The 26,703-nt window shown below is 38.0% G+C and overlaps 2 protein-coding genes across 2 annotated transcripts in view; both read left to right on the forward strand.

The window, feature by feature from the left end:
* The first annotated feature begins 277 nt into the window (after nucleotides 1–277).
* LOC135216047 (ADP-ribosylation factor-like protein 16) overlaps nucleotides 278–26,703 on the forward strand; it is a 33,155-nt gene continuing 6,729 nt past the window's right edge. The window contains exons 1-3 of the mRNA XM_064251057.1: nucleotides 278–467; nucleotides 5,892–6,082; nucleotides 6,223–6,371. Of these exons, the coding sequence (XP_064107127.1) occupies nucleotides 5,917–6,082; nucleotides 6,223–6,371 (315 nt within the window). The 5' untranslated portion in view covers nucleotides 278–467; nucleotides 5,892–5,916. The remainder of the gene's footprint in view (nucleotides 468–5,891; nucleotides 6,083–6,222; nucleotides 6,372–26,703) is intronic.
* On the forward strand, nucleotides 8,025–26,438 carry LOC135215965 (peroxisomal ATPase PEX1-like). Its single transcript, XM_064250929.1, has 5 exons — nucleotides 8,025–10,742; nucleotides 13,116–13,354; nucleotides 25,085–25,149; nucleotides 25,359–25,564; nucleotides 25,759–26,438. Exons 1-5 carry the CDS (start codon nucleotides 8,165–8,167, stop codon nucleotides 26,373–26,375), a joined length of 3,705 nt encoding a protein of 1,234 aa, XP_064106999.1. The 5' UTR covers nucleotides 8,025–8,164; the 3' UTR covers nucleotides 26,376–26,438.

The raw sequence follows: 26,703 nt of genomic DNA on the forward strand, positions 1-26,703 counted from the left end.
CCATTCTTGCACGTGGCTCTAACATAGTATGGATGTTTTCTTTTTATATAGAATATGGAAACGTTTCATATGAAAAATTTTGAAATTGGGCTACAAAATATCACCAGCCTGTAGCTAGAGTGGAAATTGTTCATGGAATTTAGGAATATATAGATGTAATTATCTATAAGCATTAATGACAGGAGAGTGATTATTACAATTAGAGGCTTAGAGATTGGAAACCTATCCGATAATGAACGAGAATTAGCGTTATATAACTCAGGAAAATGGTCACAGAGACAAACGCCAAAACAACACTACCCCGATGTTCTGAGCTACACATCGAAGGCCATACTGTGTAGATAAAGTGAAATGTTATCAGCACCTGCTGCCTGATTTGTCATAACAGGATGAATAGTGAAAAACTGACAAATTAGAACGGTCTACAAGATGGAAGCCACAGCGACCTGCTTTCATCTTCAGTTTACGTAAAGCCATCCTAATACTACCTATGATTGTGATGTTACGACCATAGGAAAAGACCAGCCAGTACTTTAGCTAGCTAGCTAACTTGATATTTTGTAGTCATGGAACATGACCACTGTAAGAGAAATATAATACCTATTGGTGTACTAATAGGCTATATTAACCTGTACCTTACCTAGGCTAGCCAAAAAATATAAAAATATGTTGTTTCTGTTGGTTAATTTAGCAGATACCTACCTACCTAGCTATTGTATCTGGTAATTACGGCCTATACCTACCTAGCTATTGTATCTGGTAAATTACTGGCCGTAATTTTACAAAGGGCTAGCCTACTGGGTAATCCTACAGTTTAGGGATCAGATTCATTGCATTACCTAGGCACCTTGTCAAAATCAGCACGCAGATTTATCAAATAGCTACCTAGGCTATGAAAATACATGGCTAGACTTTCATTCTGTTTAATCGGTCATGTAAAGTGTTAGAAGATCTAAGCCTGTATTCTGTGGTGAACTACCTAGACTGTGGCAGTTGACAATTTTGTATAGAATTTTACCTCATGAACAAGAATTTAAAGTAATAATTTTTCTGCTGGCTGTAATTAACCTGTAATTTACATTTGAACTCTAGCCTGAGGTAAGGAGGATCTATGGGAATGCAGGGTTTTGGGTGGGGTAAAGCATTTGGGAGAAGTATGCCTTACAACTCTATCCTACGGTAAGGGGGACACCGATGGGAAAGTGGGGTTATGGGTGGGGTAAAACACTTGGGGGAAGGTTTTGCCATGTTATTGTGTTATTTCCTCATGTATGGCATTTGGAACACAAAGTTCCTCACTGGACGGCTGCCAATCTGGTGGTACGAAGTTCGATTCCCGGCTCTGCCAACGCGGGATCAGAGGAATTTATTTCTGGTGATAGAAATTAATTTCTCGATATAGTGTGGTTCGGATCCCACAGTAAGCTGTAGGTCCTGTTGCTAGGTGACCAATTGGTTCCTAGCCACGTAAAAATATCTAATCGTTCGGGCCAGCCCTAAGAGAGCTGTTAATCAGCTCAGTGGTCTGGTAAAACTAAGATATACTTAACTTATTTGAAACACGAAATACAAGCTTAAATAAGTAATAAATAAACCAATAATGGAGCCGTTACATAGCCAAAATCCACCTATTACTACTGCTATTACAACGCTGAATCCTACTGCTCATGTGCCATGGTATAGGGGAGCTTTTGTTTCAGACACCGACTCCGAAGTGAGAGAAATTTGCAGGGGATTCATGCATTAAGTTACATATATTCCTTTTCCTCGTTTTATAATCGTGTTATATTATTTCAAGCTGAAAAGATGCCTAAGGGGTGGGACTAGGGGAAACAACTGCCTTGAATCCATCGTACTCTGGTAGATCACCCTTATTCACTCGATATTTAATTGGTGAAATAAGAATACAATTACATCTTTAAGCATACTGTTCAAAAGATTGAAGTTTCATCAACATAATGTTATATATGAAAGGGCCATACAAACTAAAATAAGCATGTGAGGTCTTCGTAAAATATGTTTTCAAGGTAGTTTTTAAATCCAATATAGCGTCTTTCGCATCCGGTCCCTTTCGTAAGCGGCATTGATCCAACGTCCTTCCCATCGCTCATTTGAACAATATTGGCATAAATACAGTGGTACCTCGAGATACGAAAGGCTCAACTTACGAAAAACTCGAGATACGAAAGCCAATGCAAAAAATTTAACGGCTCTACATACGAAAAGTTTTCAAGATACGAAAGGTTTCTGAAAGTCCGAGATTCACCCGATAACAATCTTAGTTGTAGTAGACTCGCCACCATCCTCCTGCTCTCCCATTGGTTCCTGATGCTAGCCACCTCCATGAGATCCTTCTCTCCTATTGGACAGCATCCCTCCCATCATGCATCTTATACGTACGTACGTGGTGGCATCCCTACCCTGGCCACCTCGTACCAGAATCTTTATCGTACGCATGCGGCATTCGTTCGGTCCAACGATTTCGTTTAGTAACGTAAATTCGTTAGTGATTTCGTTGTGCTACTTTATTGTGTTGTGTGAGAACCTAATTAGTATATGTACTACATATATAACTTAATTACGTACAGTATAGTCATGGGTCCCAAGAAAGTTGCTGAAGTTCACAGAAAGAAGAGAATGCTTTCTATGGAGACAAAAATGGAGATAATAAAAAAAGTATGAAGCTGGCTTGCTGTTGAGTGTGATCGCTAAGGAATACGGCCGAAATCCATCGACGATAGGCACCATCCTTAAGCAGAAGGAAGCCCTCAAAGCAGCTACACCTTCCAAAGGCGTGACTATTTTGTCCAACAAGAGGAGCCATGTGCATAATAAAATGGAAAGGCTGCTTCTTGTATGGATTGAGGACAAAGAAATCGATGGCGATACGATAACCCAGACGGCAATTGAAATTACGTAAAGTATAAAAAAGGAAAAAGAAATGTAAAAATAAAAAAAAGACAAAATAAATTTTATTTTAAGTTTTTTGTAAAGTTAAGTGTTACAGTTTTGTTAATGTGTTTTGTAAAGTTTAGTTTGTTTTTCTTTTTTTATGTGTTTCGTAAAGTTTAAGTGTACATATCTGCCGTTTGCCCTCCTCCTCCTCTGCCGCCATTTTCGGAGATAGCCTCACTCGAAAGGTAAGCTTCCACATTTTACGCACAGTAATATTTCTTGTTACCATGTACACTAATATACACTTTATTTACAGGTTTTGCATTTTTGTTATTTAAGTATTGAATGGTCCAAATTGTTGTAGTATTTCATTGTTTATAGGTCAATTTAGCTTTATTATGAAATTTATTGGGGTGTTTTTGGAGGGCTTGGAACAGATTAGCCATTTTACATGTAAAATGTGGTCCAAGATACGAAAACCTCATGATACGAAGGGCGCCTCGGGACGGATTAATTTCGTATCTCGAGGTACTACTGTATGTAACGTTTGTTGATCTTACTCAAGATTGCAGTTGTAATCAGCACAATAAAACATTTTATTACCTATATTAGTTTAAGTATGAAACTTCTTATTCCTGGGGTCATGGTTTGAACTGAAATTCATTTTTACTTTGTAATCGGTGGTTTTATCCTTACTGCCATCACAACTGAAACTCCACAGTACTTATTTGATTGTAATTACACACATTTTTGTCTTAATTCACTCTAAATTGCACTTGAACTATGTTGAGAGTTTGTTGACAGCGAAGTCGCCACACATCTGGCTGCCAAAAACCATCGCCGAATAGACGACGTGTTAGTGAATTGTTTATGACAATTTTTTTTTTCTAGCACTTTTCATTGATATAAATCTATATTACTATTTTGACTTTTTTTTTATTTTTAATTGTATACCAGAAATAAATGTAACCTTTAATGTTTGCATACTAGGAATGGCAAAATGTCATTGTTACCAAATTATTGGAGCTTCACACATACGCTGATGTATTTACTACAAACTGTTTCCATGAATTCTGGTTGTCATAGTCATGCAATAATGATAAAATTGCTTTAATATTTATGTATATAGCTATATGTACTACAAATTCATGGGCTAATTTTAATAATTTCCACATTTTGTGTAAGTCTTATACCCAGTTTGGAGGGTAAACACATACTAGTTGGCAACACTGATAAAAAAATACGAGAGCGCAAACAACACCGTAGCTACTGTTCACAGCAAAACCGTTGATATTTGAGTCAGGAATCTAGTTACTTTTTCAACAACGAATATTTTCTAGTTAGTTATCATGAAAATGTAAGAAAAATTTAAGAAACTCATGACCTTATACTGATGTTTAACTATTTATTTAAATAATTATCTAGTGCATGCTTCTTCTCTCTATCAAAAAATTACGAGTTTCCATGGACTCGAGGGCGGATAGTGTCATTGTTTACAATTGTTGTGAAGAAAGTGTCCCATTGCCTATGGGTACAAGTGATGTGTGGATTTAACACAGGAAATGGGAAGTTTATTGACACAAGTGACTCTGCAAACATCGAGATGGTGTAAATTTTCTACATATTTGGTGTTTTAAGTAAAACTTTTGAAAGCGTCATGGATAAACTTTCATTAACCTCTGTTTAATCTTAAAATACGACCTTAATTTCTAACTTTGGAGAAAATACTTACTTCGAAAGGAGAGTAGAGGTCTCGAGGTGTTGCTCCCACCACCAATGACTCGTGACTGGTGCCCATCTCTGATGTCAGGATGTGTTACAGTACTTTTTCGGAGGGTGGATCAACAAGCGGGCAAGACTGGCTCAGCTAGTCAACTCTATTGTTTCCCCTAGAAGGTGGTTTTAGGACGTTTCGATACCTTTCTGTCAGTGATGTGAAATTGAAGGTTGCTGGGGGATATCCCATACATGATTTATACATGATTTGTACACTGGTCACTCTTTCCATTATTCAAGGCAGCAATCAGGTAGAGTACATGCTGGACAGTCCCCATTGCAAGATTTCACAGTCAGGTATATTGTATCTTTAGAGCTTCAACTCATCAGGTGCAACTCCTGCTAGTCTTTTCAACACTGATACTGAAGGAATAAGTGCTTTTTAGAGGGGACCTACCTCCTAAAACACATGCTTGAAGGATACATTCAATTACACCAAGAATCAGGAGGTATAGGTATACAGAATGTATGTTATCTATTAATTTCCCTCTATTTCAGACATATTTCACTCCCTTTTTTTTAAAGTAATACTTGTATTCAACCTATCTAGCAGTCGTGGGGGACCTACATCCCATACTAGAAAATTGGGAATAAGCTGAACTATCATGAGGGACCCTCATCCAACATTAGAAAACTGATATTTTAAATTGGAGGGTATGGTTTAGGCTTCCATTAATTGTTCAATATACGATTCAACAAATTTGTCTTCATTGCGGCAGGTCATCTGTGTTCCCTGTTTCACACTTGATTCTCTTTTCACTCCACTGTACCTTTTTTATTTTCCTTTCATTTGTGGTCTCTCCCTGTGCTTTTCCCTCATAAACACTTGTACTATGTGTGTTATCATAATTGTCACTTTTCTTGACAATCCCCTTTGGATTCGGAATAGGCTCAGCCTACAAGACCTGAAGTGTTCACTGCGATCCTTCTTTATGACAGTTATGCAAACTGAAAAAGTTTAGATGATCAGGCAGGCACTGTTGTCTACATGTAAATAAAATAAAAAAAATAGTAATTCTGAAAAGTGATGCCAAGTCACTGGGAATTTCAAGCTTTTGACTGTGGTGTGTTTAAGCTAATTTTTATTATTATCTCAAAATTGGAAGTAAAACAAAGAGTTTAAGAATATGAATTAAATGACAGTCTGGAACCTTATGAAAATATTTTTTGTATAATCTTAGTTCTTGGCTGGTACAATTGTTATTTTGAACCATTTTCAGGTGAATTTGCCTCTCAACCCTTCAAATGATACTGTGTGTGGGTCCAGAAGGGACAGGGAAGACCCTCCTCCTGCGTCGACTACTGAACTTGACTAAACCTGACCTTTCATTGACTACTGTCCCAACTGTTGGAGTTAACATTGTATCCCTTATTGAGCCTGAAAAACCACCAATTGATATACGTGAACTAGGTGAGTAGCAGTGCAGTTTAGAGTTCCTTAAATAACAGCTAAAGAAGAAAAACTATGTAGTTTTGATAATTAACATTAAAGATGTTCCACACATGGTTATGCATTTAATAACATTTTTATTGATACGTACTACTTTTCAGGTGGTAGTATGGCTCCAATCTGGCACAGCTATTATGGTGGAGTAAGGAAAGTTATGTATGTTATTGATGGTGTCAACTTAACCCAGCTAGGAGAGGCTACTTTACTTCTTATGGGACTTCTAGAGAGCCCAAAACTTAGAGGCGCACAAGTAAGACCTTAGCAGTTCTTCATAAAAAAAAATATTCATTTGCAGCACTATTAGCAAGGCTTATTTTTATTAGTTCAGCTGCTATCTCAATTTTTTTGTGTTCATGTCATATACTGAAGATCATACATTTTGGAAAAGTTGAATACTACAAAGGAAAAATGTATGTTAAATCAACACCAGTCAGCAGAAATCACTGTACATCTCCATACAAATTTGTGTGCTACTAATATAATGCTTATCATTGTAGTAGTAGTAGTAGTAGTAGTAGTAGTATATTGAGATCATTGTAAATATTGTGATTATTTTCAACAATTGATGATGAATAGTCATCATACACTAGCAAGATAAAACAGCTTATGAAAACACAGTACATATCTGAAAATTAAACATGGGTCACTGTGGTTTTTTGCTTTAGCAAAGACTTAATTGAAATGCATGTGAGTTCTCAGTGGGTAACTTACATTGTGAGTATAATGTACTGCCTTTATTTTATATTTTGAGTCCTTAGTTGCAATATCTAAGGTGGAGTCTGATGTATGACTCTTAAAACCATTGGCCTCTATGTTACTAGATATTAAGATTAATCTTAGTTTTGGTCCTGTATTTTATATTCCTGAATCATTATCAAGTATGATAATGGATTAAATGAAAGGTCAGTATTATATGGTGTTAGTGTTTTGGCATTTTCTCATAGTTGATATAGTACTGTGTGTTAAAAGAATGCTCTCTAGTTTCATACCCTTAATATAGATATAACAAAATTTTAAAAATTTCATGCTCATAAGAAAAGCATCATAAATTATTCATATTTGGAAGTGTTATTATTTCATATAAAAAACCATTTCACTCTGCAGCCATTCATGAAAATTGTCACTGTACTAACTGATGGAAGTCCATTACATCTGGAAGAGTATTGATGTTAAATGGTGATAAAAGCATTTTCCAGCCTTCATTCAAAAGATTGTCATAATTTCTTATTGAGTGATAATTGTCATTTATTTTTTTGGTGTTAGATTTTATTTCATGTAAGGAAATATTTGTTATTTTATATGTAGTATGTATCTGTTTTGATTGTAAAAATTGAGGCATCGTGTGGTGTTGTAAGAGAAAGATTTCAAAGGTACTGACTTCTACAATAAAGACCATTTCTATATGTATATATAATATTTAGATAGTGTATACATACAGTATTAATAGATATTGACAAAAATTTGTTGCAGAACACTAAAGTGGCTGGGGATGAATGACATTTAATGGTGTAAAAATAGGTAGATACCGAGTTTTGTTCCACCTTGGTGTGTGGGTGGTCATTCATTGGATCTTTGAGGAAATAGTGCTTGTTAAGAAGGATTATATCATATAGCAGAATTTTTTATTGTCTCACAGATAGCTTATCAAATGTAATTAAATCTTCATGATCCTTTTGGATGTTAAGAAAACATTATGAGCTTTCTTACTGATTTTGCGAACATCTTTTACGTTTTGGTTATGTTGAATACCCATTGCAAATATTTTTTGTTCATTATGTGGAGCTTTATTTTGGCCAAGATATAGCTAAAATGCTGTGAATTTCAGGGATTTCCAAAAGTTCTAGAATTCATTCACTTTATTTTCTTGAACTGAACTTTTTCTCCTCCTTTTTTCCAGTGGGTGTGACTGCAGTGATGTTTATAGTTAACTGTTGGTGAGCAATATTCTCTTACCAGTACGGTGAAGCGTAGCTTGAAGTGATTAAAGCAATACTCATAAGAAAGGTTTTGTTCTGAGGCTTGTGCACTTTTATTATAAAAAATATGCTGTCAGGAAATTTTTCTCGTTCTGTGATAGTGAGAGAATGGTCATCTCGCCACTGCTTCATTTCTATTCCTCGACCATGGGCTTCCCTTACACTTCCTGTGCCAACACCTACATTTACCCTGGATTTATCAGAAGAACGAAGTTTACTTTTGTCTTGGGCAGGAGATATGCACAATCCAAACCCTGGCGATGAAAATACAGTTTTAATAAGCAGAGAAGTTTTACGTAGAAGTGGGGTTAATGATGGTGAACTTGGTATCATAACCCAGGTTGCAGTGCCACCACCTTGCACTTCTGTTACAGTCTATGCTGGGTCTTTAGCAGACTGGCAAGACCTAGCCCTTAATGCTGAAGTTGCTCAGTCTGCTTTTTTGAGTCAAGTGCGTATCTTAAGTGTAGGACAGTCCCTCCCTTTGTGGTTAGAAGGTGGGGTACATATCACACTGACAGTAAACCGTATTGATCCTCCTAACAAGTTTGGTGTCCTTCATACTTTGACCCAGGTAGAAATCCTTCCACCCATTGAGCATGAAGAATTGGAAGAATTTTATCCAATTACTTACATTCCATCAGAATCAGAATTTATTAAAAAAGAAAAATCTGAAGATGAGCCACTAGATTCAAGTAGACCAAACCAGCTGTATTACAATAATGGTAAAACAGATGAAAAAGAATTCAAGAATTTTGATCATCCCATTGAATCACTGATGAAATACATGTCATTCCGTTTACAGCAGGCAAGTGTTACGTCTGAGTTTACCCTGAAGAAAGATTTTACATATGGTTACCGAGTGCTACCTGTACCTTTGTCCTATGATTTTTATTTGAAAGAAATAGTTATTAACCATCCATCCCTTATTGTAATAAGTAAACAAAGTCTTGTTCATGTTGAGCATCAAAGTAAGATTAGTTTCATTGCTAGGGTAAAGAAAATTGACTCTCCAATGGAAAAGGCAGAGAAAGCTGCTCTTATTCGGGAAGATGACAGAGCAGAAAATAAACAGCAAGTAGGCAGTATTGCCAACTCTGAAACATCTGATAGATTATGTACTGTCATAGTTTGGGAAAACTTGATTGAGAAGAAAGGTGAAAGCTCAGATTTCACTGTTTTGAGAACTCTTGCCAAAGGAAATTCATGCATAGTGTCAGATGGTCTTAGAAGGTTGCTGAAGCTGGAGAGTTTAAGTACAATAGAGTTGAGTAGCCATGATGATAATGTTAAAACCACGCCTGTTGCCATTGATTTTTCACCTGTAAGAACAGACACTGAAGTCAGTATTAGAATTGTGCATGATACTTTGAAGGGATTGTTCAGGGACCTTGTTGATATTTGCTGTGTAGTCATTAATGCAGTTACACTGGTTAGTGTGAAAGTAGCAGGTAAAACGTTAGATGTATTTGTTACCACAAGAAATGGAGTACCTTTGAAACTCAGCAAGGAATCTGTAGTGCTCTTAGAAATGACTCATGTGGCTGATCCACTGAATATACCTCACATTCCTAGCAGTATAGCTGATGTTGACATCAAAGTCTCAGCAAAATTCCAGTACCTTGGGAGTGAAACAGTTCTTTCTGAACTACAGCAACACATTCTAGTTGGTGTAGGATATCTTGTGCAGCAGTACAAGGGTGTTCCTCAATTTGCTTTGTTGCATGGAAGTAAGGGTTCTGGAAAGACAAGTCTGCTAGAAACTGTTGCTCAAAATCTTTCTAGTTTTCCATATTACTTTCATTTTCAAATTGTCAGTTTGAAGCAATACAAAGGGAAAAAGATGGAGACTGTAGAAAAAAAGCTGCTGCTAGTTTTTCGAGAAGCAGTTTTTCGAAGACCGTCTGTCATTGTGTTAGACGACCTGGATTCATTGGTACCTTCAAAGGGAATAGAAGAACAAAATTTTGGACCTTTGTATGATCATATCATGCAGATGGTTAATATGCTAAAAGGTCTTTTGGATGATTTGCTACAATTTTGTTTTGAAGATGATGACCTGTTTCCAAGTGACAACCTTAAAAAAGGAAGCGTGATGATAATAGCAACATCATTACTTAGGAATAGCGTGCATCCTCTTCTTGTTAATCCTCAAGGTTGTCACTATTTCCCATGCTCATTTTCGATTCCTCCATTAGAACCAGAGGAACGGGTGAAGGCACTTAATATCATGTTACAAGATTGTCATCAGAAGGGTAAATCGCAGGGATTAGTACTGTCACATGATTGTGTAGCAAATGATATAGAATTGGAAAGGAATGGAAGTGAAAGTGAAAATTTTGGAATTTTTAACAATATTGGAACCAGTCTAGCTATGAAACATACTGAAAATTTTGTACTGCCAGATATTAGTCATCTTGCTCTCAGAACATATTTACAAGCACGGTACAGATGGAAGAAAAATTTCAAACAGCTGAAGTGTTGTGTTAGATGTGGCAATGTTATTGTAAATGGTGATCAAAGTACTATAAACTCAAAGTTAAATTTGGCCATAGCTGAAAACACAGATCATAAAGGAGCCCTACTGATTAACAATGAAGACTTAAAAGCGGCCCGCGAGGGATATGTTCCTTTAGCTTTAAGAGGTAAGTTGCATATTTTTGTATTGACACTAAAATTTTACTTTTGTAATCACTCTGCTTATATGTCTTTATTATTTGCATTTCATTTAAGCATGTTAGTTACCATTTAGCATCAGTTATGTAGGATTTTTCCATATTGGTTTAGCTGTTAAATATACTTTTGGTAGTGGGGTGGGATGGCTAGACATGTCTTGTTTAGTTTCCCACTAACTTGTGCTACATTGACACATTGACAGTAATACTATTGTGTAGTTGAGGTAGCTAATTTTCCCATTCATTACTAATATTCTTGGAACTATATCATCTCACCAAAGATCTTCCTTATAAAGAGTTTACAAAGTTTATGTACTGGAATAAATGGAGAAGCATCGGAAGTGACTAAGGAGATAGCATCCTTAAAAACTAAAAACTGTAGATACAACTCCTCTTTGAGTATCAGGCTTCTAAAAATATTTGACCTTGTGATTGAAGGTGTCTGTTTCAGTTCACTGTTCACTTCCTTATGTTCACTTCAGGACATTTTATCCATTGTTAAACCAAAATTTCAAACCGATTGAGATTTTTCATCAGGACACATGATATGTCAATAATTGATAAGTCTGGTCCTTGAAGCAAGCATTTAGTTCAAGCTTACAATTTCATAAGGGAAAGGATAGTCAAGGACTACTATGAATTTTTCTTGTTTTCAAGGATAATAAACTCCATAATTTGGAGTTATTTTTAAGTTTAACCAGACCATTGAGCTAATTTATTTAACACCCACAGACATAAACAAACTATACTTTGGTCTCTTCCAAGTTAGACTTCACAAATATAAGTGGTATGTTGAAAAATATTTTAAATATACTGTGTAACTTGGAGTGCTTTATTTCCAGTTACAAAGATAATATAAAACAAAAAAAACAAAAAATGAGAATTGGAAACAAAGTAAAAGTGTAGTCTGTCTAATCTGTATGGGCTCCATATAATACCTTCATAAGAAGCAAATGGCTTAAATACTAGGAAACTGTAAGTAACTGTTGTGTTTTTAATGAATGTTGTGGGAGCTATCATGCTTTGTCACCTTCAAGAAACCTTATTGTATTAAACCTAGATGTTGTGTTAGATGGAATATAATACACGCTAGAAAATTTGCTCAGTTAAAACACCCATTATTTTATATTTGACAGTAGGCCCTTCTGTAGGGTACAACTGCCAAAGACAGTAAGCATTCTACCCAGCCAGATGTTATTTACCATGTTAAATGTATATATGTTGCCTTAGAGTACAGCTAACTAGCCATTCATGTGCATTATATTTATCTACATTTTCTACTAACTTATATAGTAGTATATTAATCACTTTTATCCTTTAGAACTACTATACTATATAGTATAATGCTTACTTTTAACCTCTATAGTATAGTGTAATGGTCCCTATTAACAAACTTGATTATATTCAGCATTGACAAAAAATATATTTAATTTTATTGAAAGTATTGATACATAGTTTACTGCTTGTAGGTTTGATGTTTTCTGCATACAAGTTTTGATTATTGTCTTGCCATTTCTTTATCAGTCATTTCAAGATTAGAAGTCATCATCTCATTAGGTAGTTCAAATTATGATATATTCAATCTAAATAGGCCAAAAGTCAAAATGCAGACCTGCATTTATAAAAATAATAAAACTAAAGACTAGGATATGTAAATCCTGCCTTTTTAGTTATTTATGAAGTTCTCATGAGTTGCACAGAATTTTTAAATAATCACCAACAAAAGTCAATGATAATAAACTTAGAAATAAAAGTTTCATAGGTGTTTCCATGGAGTCCCAAATACATATCTATGTAAGTATTCAGCAGAGTAAACTGGTTTACTTTTTTTTTTATTCAAAGTGATTGAAACAAAGCAGAAAAGAATATTTTGTGGGCAACATAGTATTCAACTTGAAAACTGAAATTATATGCATTTCCTATAAATAACTTTCCTTGCTACTTCTTTTAATACTCTATGTACCGATATAGTTTTTTTAGTGTTTTTCCCTTTTATTCTGCCAGAGTGTTCATCTAACCAAAAACACTTAATACTGTACTTGAGTATCTTCTATGTAGATGTTGATTGTTAGAATTGTTCCGATTTCAGGAGTGCACTAGTATAATGGCATCAAATAATAATGCTTTTTAGTTGAACTAGTTGTTTTTTTATACACCTCACAATATTTATGTTCGTATATTCATATATTTCAAGTCTTGCATTTTATCACACTATTTTGATGTCAGACGTTCCCCAATGTAATTGCTCCTTTGACCATAAAGCCATTACTTTGTATAATTGTAAACTAGTACATATATCATTTTACTGTACTTTATACTAATGACAGACATATCACATCTCAGGTCTTGAATTATCACCTAAAGAAACTGGAACTGCTGTCATGAAGGTTGGTGGATTGGCAGAAGCAAACAGGACACTGAAAGAAATGCTGATGTGGCCATCTTCTTATCCAAACTTATTCAGCAAAATCAAATTGAGACTTAGATCTGGAGTCCTGCTGTATGGCCCTCCTGGTTGTGGAAAAACACTTATTGCAAATTCTGTTGCCAAGAATTGTCAGCTGAATTTCATTTCTGTAAAAGTGAGTTTTGTTCCTAAACAATATACAAACCCTCAGTCCTTTACATTAGGAATTACTTTCAGCATAGGCTTGAATACGGCCGTTAAATTCTTGAACAAGGTGGTTAGGCAGTCCACTTTGCTTTTGGCTGTCTTCCAATGAAGACGTATGTTTGTGAGCTCTTGCTAAATATATATATATATATATATATATATATATATATATATATATAGTATATATTATATATATGTATGTATATATTATATATATATATATATATATATATATATATATATATATATAGGTATATATATCGCTATATATATATAGATATATATATGTATATATATATATTATGTATATATATATATGTATATATATATGTATATATATATGTATATATATATGTATATATATATATATATATATATATATGTATCTATAATATAGTATATATATATAATGTATAATATATATGTATATCTATATAGTATATATATATGTAGGATCTATCATAATTATTATTATAAATTATATATGTATATAATATATATGTATATATTCTATTGTATATCTATATATGTATATATATATCTGTATATATATATGATTGTATATATATATATGGTATATATATAGATATGGATATATATATATGTATATATATATATGATTGTATATATATATATGTAATATATATATATGTATGTATGTATGTTTTATGTATGTTTAATTGTAATTGTATATAGTTTGATGTGTATTAATGACCTTTGATAATTAATAATACAAAAACCCACTTTTTGTGAACCTTACTAGCCACCTTTCTACTTTACGTGTTAAGGGTTGTCGGGAAGGATGTGCCTAAACCCATATTACATATTTTTGCCCTTTTAACGTCAGGGCGAGAAAGTATTACCGAGGGGAACTTCAGAGGTTTGTCCTTTGTCTTTCTTCTGGTATTTCCTCTTCTCTTTTATCCTTTAGCTATCTTATTGAATGATGAGAGAGGGGGGGTTGCATGTGGTGTTGCTGTTTGCGGGATATCCTCTCATTTCAGAGGGAGGTGCCCTTGGATGTGAGTGGAGTATCCTTATTTTTCTAATCATATTTTCTTTCATTTACAGGCTATCAGTGGTGATAGTTGATTACAGCAGTAGATGGTTGGATATCTCTTAATGTTGGCTATCCTAACCTCGGAATGTTGGCTATTCTAACCTCGGAATTGTACCTGTGACTTGTAGCAAGCTGTGATATTGGTCCTCAAGTGTGTGTACTGTTCCCCTGCTGAAAAGCATATTAATTTGCCGCTGTTATCCTCATGGAGTTTCGTCACTGGAAAACTGCTTCGCTGCTGCCCAGTAATGGTTAACTCTACTTCTGCTGGTAAATGTACCTCATATTGCAGAAGAAATCTTGCAGAATTTGGAGAAGTAGTCGAGGAGGAAGAGAGCTCGTCAAGTGTCGTCATCTTCCTCTTCGTAATCATCATATTTTTCTTCTACCTCTTCCCCTTCAACTTCTAAGACTCACCACCGAAGAAGGAGAACGTAGTCTCCTCCCCCCTCCCCCCCAACCCCCCCAAGAAGTCTCGTCACGTGACTTCTAAGGGTCTGCCTCCTTGAACTGAGAGGCAGTTGGGTCTTCCATTGGCTCGCCTGTTCCTTCGGGAATAGGAACTGTCATACTGTCCCTAGGGTTTAGAGTGCCAGGAGCCATAGAAGCACAAACTTCAGTTCACACTTCTGCTGCTCCTAGAGGTTCTGCCCCTAAGACCAGTTCTGTGTCGGGTGCTCATTCGCGAGATTCCCCGAGTGCACATAAATCTACGGATTCGCGTGCATCTAGAGTCGATGACGCTGAGTTTGCTTACCGTCACAACTCAGGCGCAAAGTGGAAGGAGTGAGTCGCTCAGGTGACTCACACCTTGCTGGTGATTGCTGTCACGGTGATTGCTTGGTACCCAGGGTTGACGTGACGGTCCTACAGGACTGTGCATGCGGTGAGACTGGTTGGGGGTCCCCTATTCAGTCCTTTTTCAGTAAGGTGCACACTCAACTCCACCCAAACTACGGTCATGTTCACGTCCGACTGGTCTCGGTGGTGCCAAACGTTTCTCCTGCGGTGCGAGAGTTTTGTAACCCTCCACGGGAAAGCATTCCTCAAGGGTGAGAACGCTCTCCTAGACTTCCGTTGTGGCTATCACCACAGGTTGATGGCTGCCCATGACTTGCTTCTCCTGCTAGTTCTGCTAGAGTGCTCTCCATAGGATTCAGTGTGGGGGAACTATGTTCCTGGAAGGATCTTAGGTTCCCACCGGATGTATGTCCACCTTGTTCAAGGATCTTCTGTCAGTGACAGAGAGACCTCTTACTGTCTCGACATCTGGTGTTTAGATTCCTAGGATTCGAACACCTGGAGACTATGTTCTCCCTGGCTCTTTCTGTCCTTTGGACAGATTTCAATTCGTAGTCCCCCATGGGTCCTTGCATTTTGGGAGCCTCGAGTGCATGTTCTCTTGAATTGTACTCGCATTCCAGTCTTAAATACTCACATATAGGACTGGTTTATATGCCTGTTCCTCTTCGATTTCTACAGAAGTCAAGGAGGGCCCCCCCCCCTCTCCCTCTCCAATGATCATTTGACGAAATTCGCAGATCTCGCTGAGTGCTTAAATTCTTTGGAATTTCTAGCACTCTCCGAGTGTTTCGGTCTTCTATGATCTGCAAACACTCAGGTGAGACAAGAATTCCTGGTAATTGTTATTACAATACCTGGGAATCTCGCTGAATGCTTGAATTCCTTGGAATTTCTGACATTCTCAGAGTGTTATGGTTTTTTGTAATTTCCAAACACTTGGGCGAGACAGACATTGCCGATAATAGTTAATACCAAAATCGGGAGTCTCACTAAGTGATTAAATTTCTTGGATTTTCTGATGTTTTCAGAGTGATTTGGTTTTCTGTGATTTCCAAACACCTTGGCAACAGGTATTCTTGATAATTATTATAATAATCGGGAGTCTCGCTGACCGTCTAGATCCCTTGGTTTCACTGATGCTCGCTGAGTGCTTGGCTTCATAATGTTGCCAAGAACCAGGGCAAGGCAAGGCTCACCCTATTATTGTTTGCAAGAGTCTGGTTTCTTGCCTAGCATGGGAATTTTTACTAATTCTAGTGCTCACTATCACAAAGTGCTTGGATAGCTAGATGAGCCTTTACCAGTACAGATGAGTTTGCTCTGTAGTCTGGTTTGGAGTTATGCAGAGCATGGTACTGCATGCAACACCTTTGCAACACCTTATAGGTGAATGGTCAAGTACCATCTTCGTGTCATGGACCTTAGGGTCTGAACATGTAGGACAGCAGACACAGAATCCCTCTTTATTCTTCCTCTCTGAGCTTTGGCCTCAAAGGAGAACAGTTAATTGGGAAGAAGTGATAGATCATTGCTGATGATTCCCACTCATTATTATGTAGTGGTGATCTGCTCAGCTCACTCGACTTAGACTCTGCCAGCCAGCTCTGCGGAGCAGAGTGCTCAGTTCTATTGAACGAACTCTCTGCTTGTGATCAGTGAAGTCCCTTGCCATGACATAGCACCCTCCCTTCCTGTGTTGCAACATGTTTTCACAGGTGCCTGCGCCTTCGTCATCTGACGCCTCCTCACCTCCCTCTTCCACGGCCTAAGAAGAGGAAGATAGTTTCTCCACCCCCTGAGAAGTCTCGCCTCGAGACTTCTGAGGGTCTGCATCCTTTCCCTTGGGAGGGAGCAGTTGGCTGTGTCGAGTACTTATGTACAAGCCTCTCCGAGTGTAATCCTCCAAGGGGAGTTGTACACCCACAGTCACTGACAGGTAGTCTTCTCCATCATGACAGTGGTGCATGGTGAGAGAAGCGACTGAGCCGCGTTAGTGGCTGGGACCCACCTGTGAAAGCCAGGAATGGCTATTCTTCAGGTACCAAGATCGATGTCGCTGTCCCTCGGGACAAGGCATATGAAGGAGATAGGAGGAGGTTCTCAGTGTAGTCTTCTTCGATCACAGAGAAGATAGATGCATAGCAAGATGTGGCAAGTTCTCACCAGCCTTTACTTCATTTAACTCCACTCAACTTTCGCTCGCTGTTTGCGCGAACAAAACAGTTGTAGGAAATGAATGCTTTGTTTGACAGAGCGAGAACACCGCAAGTTTAGAGAAGAGCAGGCAAGAACAGTCAATCCTCCTCTTTTTTCTCTCTCTCTCTACTTCCTAGGTTACACTGGGATGAACAAGGGAATAAGAGGAACTCTATAGTCTACTCCCCAGAGTTAAAATCCTAGAGACTATGTTTTTGGTTCAGTCTTAGGTCTTATTGAACATACGTCAGTCTGTTCAGGGTGGATAGCACCGAGACGTTTGAATGCCTTTCCAGTGCTACTGTTTTGGGAACAACCAGTCCGGCTTGAACTAGTCATCTTCGGTGTCCTGTTATCACCTTAGAAGTCTCCTTTTGGGACAGCTCCACCTTTGCTCTCTTCATTAGAGAATGAAGGAGGTCTGCTTCTACTCCTTATTCTTGTCTCTCAAATGAAGAAGAATTAGGCTAGTGTGTGGTTCACAGGAACCCACGAATATACTAGTATGTTCTCCTTGTCCGAGTAATAGGCACGTATCTGTAAGATAATTCTGTTATGTAACCGAGATGAATAGTACCTTCTCTTAATTAACCTGAAACTCATTACAACCCTTTTGGGTCTCCCAAGAGTTTCCAGTTTTGATTTTGAGATGACTAGTGTTATTGTTTGCCAGCAACGCCACAACATTTGCATTATCATCGAACAATAGGGCTTCTTTCCCTCCCATTTCGGTTAAAATGCAGATGCTTGAGTGCATCGTTTTTGGGCTCGATTCTTCTAAGCCAAATGCATTCCAACATGGAATGCACTATCTGGCAACTCAATATGAGTCAAGCAAGGGACAGAGTACTGCGGTCTCTCCGAGATTCTGTTCATCTTAGTATTGTATCTCCTTCCTCAAGGATTAACTACCAATTCGAATCTCTCTGCCCAGCCATCACACTTAGGTTTCTGGTTGGCTTGGAATTCTCGCACAAGGCCCATGTCTTGTGCTCCACATTTGCCGTTGCAAAAGTTATCAGACAGATATATCTCATTAGACTCATTATCATTTTTCTGTTCACCCCACAGTATAAGAGAAGTCTGTAACCTTCTGTTCCATTGCACCTGTCCCGTCGGCCGCTGCGATGACGCAGAATAATTTCTTCAGACAATTTGAGTTTTTTTTTCTATATACATTTTCTAACTTGTAAGGTGTTCAATTATTCTTTGTTCACTTCAAATTGAAAATTAATAATGGAAGACTTTGCTACTTCCCCGCCTGACTAACTCTGCTTCCAGAGTAGATAGAAAAGTTCCTCCCTGATCCAAACCACAAGAAGGAATTTTTCAGGCAGTACAATCCTTGTATTTTCATTACTGAAAGACTCTGCCTTCATTACCAGAGATTAGAGCCGTCTTTACTGGTTCGTGTCATCGACGAAACTTTTTCTATGATTAGAATTGTGAGAGTTCACTTCGCTCCGATTCAACTATGAAGATGTAGGTCCACATTCACCTTAGTCATTTAGTAAATAGTGTTGTTTCTCCTTAGCTGAGATTCAAATACTGATGAATTTCTCTGTCTTGCCATCACAGGGACCTCAGTCTCTAGAAGGCATTTGACTTGTCTAATGTGTACATACCTTGCGAGAATCATCGTCTCATCTCTCAACATAGTTGGCAAAGAAGATTTGCATGGTTCGTTCTCAACATCACCCTTCAAAAGGCGGGTGTCATGTCGTGGCCTATCTCGGATGCGCATCATTCTGCATATGTTGACGAATCCGAATCCTTCATGATCTCCTGCGCTTTGCACTTTGTATTGGTTGATCCAGATCAATCATTACTTTGTACTGTTGATGTGTTGCTGTACCTACTAAGGATCGACACCCTTTATAGAGTAACGATTCCTTTACCCACTGCTGACTTCCATTGCAGAAGTGTCTAATGGCATGTCTTCCTCCTAATCCTACGAGATCATGAGTAACTCCTCTGCAGTTGGATACATCCACTGTACACTCCTTGAGAGCAAGCAGTGCCAGTGGCTTGGTACTTTTCATCTCTCCAAAGAATATGTCGGACCAGAAGATAGATGCGTTCTCATTAGTACCACATTTATATCTTTCTCCTTCAGGTCTGCCCACAGGTCCTTGGAACCTCTTTTTCTTGCACCAGTGGTGGATGCTCACAAATTGTGTTTGCTTACCCAGCTCCTTCAAGAGGACAAGTTGCATCTCGTCTATGGTGTGTGTCTCTAGAGGTAAGAAGGATGCGAGTGACTGGCCTTTCCACCTTCCCCTCCTTGTCCTTCTACTACTCTTCCTTCAGGTTCTCTTGCCTGTCTGGCGTTTGATGCAGTAAGCTTGCACATTGAGTTTCCTTTCTATTTTTCTTATCCGCTCCTTCCTCTAGCAAGGGGAGGAAGGAGACTGGCAATAATACAAACCCTTCCCAGAACTTTGCATTAATGCCTCTGACTCTAAATATTCTTCCCAGCCCTTCAAGTTGTCAGAGGCGGGGCACTCCTCGCTCTTACGACCAGGAGGAAAATCAGTGAGTCTTCCTAATGTAAAGGACTGAGGGTTTGTTTATCTTGTAGGAACAAATCACAATTTTTAAACTAAATTGTATTTTTCCTAACTATACAAACCTGACATCCTTTATATCAATGCCCACCTCATGCCACCCCTCAATGTGAAACATAGGCCAAAAGGCAAAGTGGAGTGTTTACATTTGGGCAGGTGGGCCTACCCGCCTATTAGATGGTAGTTATTACCTAACCACCTTGTTCAAGAATTTAACAGCCATATTCCAGCCTATGCTGAGAGTAATTCCTAATGTAAAGGACCTCAGGTTTGTACAGTTAGGAAAAATACAATTTACTTTAAAAAATTGTGATATTTTCGTATTTATTTTTCTTAGTTATTTCAAGAAGTTGCAGTTATAGGATTTTAATAAGGGAAGTACAATATTACATTAATAGCATAGCAATTACCTCTGATGTGGAGTTTATGCGTCTGGTGAAATTTCTTTATAGGTTTCTGTTTATAAGTAAGACTATGCAAAAGTTAGGTATGTATATATTTTTATGCATTTGTTGTGCATCCAAGCATTCTATGTACTAGTCAGTTTCACTGTAAAATATAGTAGAGAAGTTTTAGTGCAGTGAAAAACACCATGAGCATTAGGAAATGTGAGTTGTGCTGAAGTCCATGTTTTTTTTATATAGTAAATAACAGTACATTTTTTAAAAAGTAAATACAGTACATATTGCATGTTGATGATGCAGAAGTACAATAGTGTGTTATAGAAACATTTGTACTTCATGTCGATATGAAATAACTTTAAATAACCATACAAGGAGAAAGATAGCCTAAGAAAGAAACAAAACAAATATCACTATTTCAGTTGCCAAAATTTCCACCAAAATTTGATTGTTTTATAATATATATATTATTGGGAAATAGTTTATATTATAGGAAATTACCACTGTGGTATAGAGGAAGTTAGGTCTTGGAATATAGCCCATTTCAGTTGGGTAAAACCCATCACTCCTCCTTGTCTGGCTCAAGCTAGGAGAAAAGATGATAAGGCTCCAATCAAGAAATCCCGAGTGGTGTATCCTCTCATTACTCATTATTTGTGCTCTTGTTCGATTGCTAGATATGTTACCTCAGCTCAACCTCCTGCAAGTCCTGTCAAGCCTAAGCCTTCCAGACATCTTTGTTCCAGTTCACGGTCTCCAGAATGAATCGTGATTCGTTGCCTTATTCTCTCATACACGGCCGTGGTAATAGACATGGCCGTGTGGATAGTGACAGATGTGCATCTACACACTGCCGTAGAGATAGTTTCAACCATGGTTCTTTTTTTGACACACTATCTCATCATTCTTGATGTTGTTCCTCATTGAGATCTTCAAGAAAGGACCATGGCTGTCGTTCGTCGTCCTGTGTTCATCTCTGTCGTTCGCCCTCCCACGTCTGTGGCTTTCGATCACCCTCCTGTGTCCGTGGTCATCAATCACCCTCCCACATCCACAGTTGTCGATCTTCTTACGTTGATTGGCGTGGGGTTCATGATGATGCAAGCCCATCTTAAGAGAAGGGGTCTTCTGTATCTGGAACTAGTATTAAAGAGACCTTTCTCTTCCTTCTACATCAGGACTTCAGGCTCCTGCAAAGGTTTTAGGATCTGACCGATCTTATGCTTCAGTTATTAACCAAGCGGACCCTTAGGTGGAGGTAGACAGAAATCTTTATTTCCAGGTAGCAGATGATTTGGAGAATCAGGAGTTTCTTTCTTCGTATGTGGGGGTTATTGATCTCATTCGTGAGTTCACTAATCTTCTTAAGGAGACCGTGACTTCTACGATTGCACCAACAGGGATGGAAGATAGAAGCCTTGCTGGGACCCAAGAAGGGTTTGAAGATATCTTTTTAATTGCCTTGTTTCAGTCATTCAGATTCAGTCCTGAATCATGTAAACTCTTTGATTTCGGGAAAAGATACTCCATTCTGGCAGACCATTCAAATTTCTCCCTTGTCTTCCTTGCCACAGGAAGTATTATGTAACACCTCTTGTGCCTTTTCTGAGTAGGCAGGTCAACTCTGATGCTGTCTGTGTGAAGCCGGGTTTGACCTTGGACCACGTTGGAGCAGAAGGTCCTTCACTTCCGTTTCAAGAAACTGCTGCTTTGGAGCCGACTGTCTCTTCTGCCTGCCAGACTGTTTCTTGGCTGGATTTGTGGTTGAAAGCAGTGGCCAAGATTTCTTCCCCATCATCAAGAAATACAGATTATTGAAATCAGGTGCTAAGACTATTTCCTAGCTTACCCATCTGTGTGCTAATTTGTGGGCTTATATCCTGCTGATGAGGAGAGATGCAGTCCTCCCCAAAGTGGCTCGGTTTGTTGATTCCTTACTATCTGAGGAATGGTGATATTCTGGACTCCCAGCTGCTTTTTCTTAGGGACCAGTTAGATACTGCTGTCAACAGATGTCGAGCTGAGAATAATGATCGTCTCATACGACAGGCTACAAGTAAAACAGCCGTTCCTTCTTGTCTAACTGTTCCAAGGCAGAATACACAACCTCTCCCAAGAAGCTTACAAGACAACCACCTTCTACTGTCAAGATTTTTCAACCAGCTTCGTAACTGAAGAAGTCTTCCCAACAATGTCCATTTCATTTCCAGACCCGGAAAGGGAAATAGGGGCAGGGCTAGGGATCAGAGATGATAGAGTGGGTGCCCTCCCCACTATGTGCCACCAGTGGGGGAATGCCTGGCAAGCCATTGGGCTATGTGGCAGAGTTATGGAGCGGAGCCGTTGGTGGTAGATGTTCTTCGAGTAGGATATCTACTCCCTTCCGACTTCACTCCTCATCTCTCGGATCTCTCCCTCACCTAACTTATGCCCAGGACTCTCTAAGAAGAAGTGAGGAAGATGATGCAGAAGGGAGCTGTAGAACAAGTTAAGCATCCTTCCCCAGGGTTCTACAGCCAAGTCTTCTTAGTCCCCAAAGCAAGTGGCAATTTGAGGCCAGTAATAGATCTATCAACATTGAACATCTTTATCAGAAAGACAAGGTTCAAGATGGAGTCTCCTTGAACAATCTTAGCTGTCATCAGAAACGACAACCACATGCTGACCATAGATTTGAAAGATACTTCTTTCAGATCCCTATACATTCCTCCTGGAAGTTCCTTTGCTTCAGTCTCTGAGAACTGATGCTCCAGATCCAAGGCCTTTGTTTTGGCCTGTCAACAGTTCCCCAAGTTTTTCACGGGAGTATTTACCGTTGTCAGCATCAGCTCATAATCAAGGAATTTGCCTCCTAAGACATCTTGATCACTGGCTGGTCTTCGCGAGTTCTCAGGAAAAGATAATTTGAGATGGGAACCATCTTCTCTAATGTCTTCACAGCCTAGGCATTGTGATAAATTTGAAATTCCAAATGTCCAATCTGCAACCCAAACAATCCTTTACCTGAGAATGATCATAAACATTTGTCGTGGAATTCGTAACTTAGACTCAAAACCCCTTGGTGCATGAAGACAGATAGGTTTACCCTCTTTTCCATCCCGTCCCTTGGGGATTTTGTTATAGCGATCCAGATGAATTGTTCCTCTGCTCTTGTCTGAGTACCTCATTGCTGTCTAAAAATATCTCAATAGCAATGAAGTGCCAAAGACTTTTTGTTAGCACAGGCTGGATCAAGAAAGAAATGTCCAAGAATACTATTTCATTTTGGCTTCGTGAAGTGGTTAGGCATGCCTACTCATCATCATAAGTTTCTATTGCCAATACTATGCATGCAAGAGCACATGACATTAGGGTACTAAGCTCCTCCTTGACATTCAATAAGAACTTATCTGTTCATAAAATTTTGAATGCTGGTTCTTGGCACCGCCAAACCATGTTCACTTCCTCCTTCCTGAGGGACGCTGCACATAGGTCCTTAAACACATTTTCCTTGAGTACAGTGGTGGCTGCTCAACAAGTGTGTAGCTCATCCAGTACCCCTAGCAGTACAGTTTTGTATCTTGTCAAAGATGATGGTATGAAAGTAAGAATGAAAGGAGCACAATTATTCATTATTACTCTCCAAAGCACATCTAGATACATCAAAGCTTTGGATTACAGGCAATCTATATGAATATGTGATATTCCAAAGCACAGGTAACGAATTAACTGTACCTTAAGAGTTTCTTCACCTACAACTTACTACACGATGAGTACCTCGACGTCGAAACCGTAGAAGAAAATATCAGGGCGTTTATCTGCTTCTTGTGATATCGAGGAAGTCTTGCAGCATGAGAAGGCTTCATGTTCACAACAAATTGAAAACAACAGGGGCAAACTAAACCGGCTTTAAAAGGACGGAGCAAAGCACGTCCTTACTTGAAGGCGGTAAGAAAATAACTAACGGGGTCACAAGTTAATGAGGGGTATGTGGTTGGCTCCACATGTCTCGTGACCAAGCACAGATGCCAATAGTCCCTTGCGTTCACAATTATTTTAAACTTTACCGGTTTCCAGCTGGCGCTGAGTATTTATCCTAATGTTAAGACCGAAGGTGTTTCGTATATGAACAATTGTATTTTTCATAACTAACAAACCTGCAGTCATAACATTTACTGCCCACTTCTAGCAACCCCTCTTTCAGTTAACTTTGGGCTAGAAAAAGTGTATCATGAGGTTGAGAGATAGTCGCTGCTCGCTTCACATCTTACCTCTGTGACAGATGCCAGATGCCACCAATTCCTTGCATAAACATTTCTTATTGTTTATTTTTTACCAGTTTATAGCTGGCGCCAGAAGATTTATCCTATGTTAAGACTACCGGTTTGTTAGCTATGAAAAATGCAAATTAATTTAAATTTGTAATTTTTTTTGTCTTGTAGTTAGTTTCATGTACAGGCAAAGCAGTAGATCAGCAAGTCAAACAAGATGAGGGGTCAAACTTTATGAAAATTTTAGATGATAATGCTTTTATGTACCATCAGATTCTGTTGCTTCTATAGGGACCTAGCTTATTGCAATAAAAATATTAAGTAAATTGTGTATTTATATATAAAAGTTTATTAGTTTACTTTTTACCAATGGTTTCCTCTAAGCAAGTTTCTAAGGTTACCTCTCATTCATGACTACAGGGCCCTGAACTGCTTTCCAAGTATATAGGAGCCAGTGAACAAGCTGTTAGAGATGCCTTTGAAAGGTAAGTATCCTCTCTTGTAAGAAAAAATGTTGAGTTTTGTAAATTGAGCATGAACATTGCTAATTAATCCCACATTCCATGTTGTTATCCCACATTAGTGTAGAATGTATGTTAAATTGGAGAATGTGATTATTTATATTTAAACTGTCAGAATTTTATTACATTTTATGAATTCTCTGAAGCCAAACTTTGATAAAAATTATCCACAGAGCATCCAGTGCCAAACCCTGCATCTTGTTTTTTGATGAATTTGAATCCATAGCTCCACGACGTGGCCATGATAGCACTGGTGTAACAGACAGAGTTGTGAACCAGTTATTAACTCAAATGGATGGTGTAGAAGGACTCACTGGGGTTTACATTTTAGCAGCCACATCTAGACCAGACTTGATAGATCCAGCTCTTCTTCGACCAGGTACAGTTATTTAGCATATACTTTGGTGTAATTTTTTTATCTTATTGCTATATAGTAACAGTGATCAAAACTTCAATGGTTTCAAGGATAATGATTGATTTATAGTATTAATCGGTAGTGTAGTAGGCTGCCTTATTTATGCAAATTGGTTTCTGAAATAAATTTTAAATCTTGCATCCATGTTTTTTCTGCAGGTCGCCTTGATAAGTGTGTTTTTTGCCCTATGCCTACTCTCTCAGACAGAGAAGAAATTTTAAAAATCCTCAGTGAAGCTGTTGAGCTCGGAGAAGAAATTGACTGGACAGAATTTGCAAAGGCTACTGAAAACTATTCAGGAGCAGATTTGCAAAGTCTTCTAGCTACAGCACAAATTTTAGTGGCTCAAGAGGCTTTAGGAGAAGCCTTATATGAAGGAGTGATACAGCCAGACAGGACACAAGATCATGAAAGAAATCGAATAATTTTTTATGAAGAAAACCCAGAGGAGCCACTAGGACCCTCTGTTGAAAAAGAATTACAACAAATTGTATTAGAGAAGGAAAAATGCAGATATATTCATGATGATGTTCAAGACAGTGATGAAAATATAAAATATTCAGAAAGCAGTTTCCTTGGCAAAGTTAGTGAGGAACCAGAAAAACAGGCATTTAAAGTTTACAGAAGGCATCTTGAAATTGCCCTCAAGGAAGTTAAGCCGTCTGTCACAGTTGTAGAAAGACAAAAATATGAGCAATTATATTCAAGTTTTAGTAAGTCACGGGAAGGAAATTTTGGGAAACACTCTCCAGGGAAGAGAGCTACATTGGCATGAAATCATTACTTCAAATTTTTATGTACAATGAAGGGGACAATTAAAGGCTTACTATTGTTATAATGAAGTAGTTTTATTCGTAATAATACAACACATGTTTGTTCCTATGGGAATATGAACCCATGCTTTCATAGAGGGTGTACTAAGCACAAAGTGCACTTTGGTTGTCACAGACTTAAATAGAAAACAAAAGCCTGTCGGGTAGGGCTATAAATTACTAGTGACCTTAGCTAGGTTAGTTCTTCCATATTGTTCTCAGCTGTCTTACCATGTGGTTTGTCGCTGACATTAATCTCAATAGTCGAGAATTGTTTTTTTGCATGTCACA

Source organism: Macrobrachium nipponense, chromosome 11 (assembly GCF_015104395.2).
Source record: "Macrobrachium nipponense isolate FS-2020 chromosome 11, ASM1510439v2, whole genome shotgun sequence".
Taxonomy (NCBI): domain Eukaryota; kingdom Metazoa; phylum Arthropoda; class Malacostraca; order Decapoda; family Palaemonidae; genus Macrobrachium; species Macrobrachium nipponense.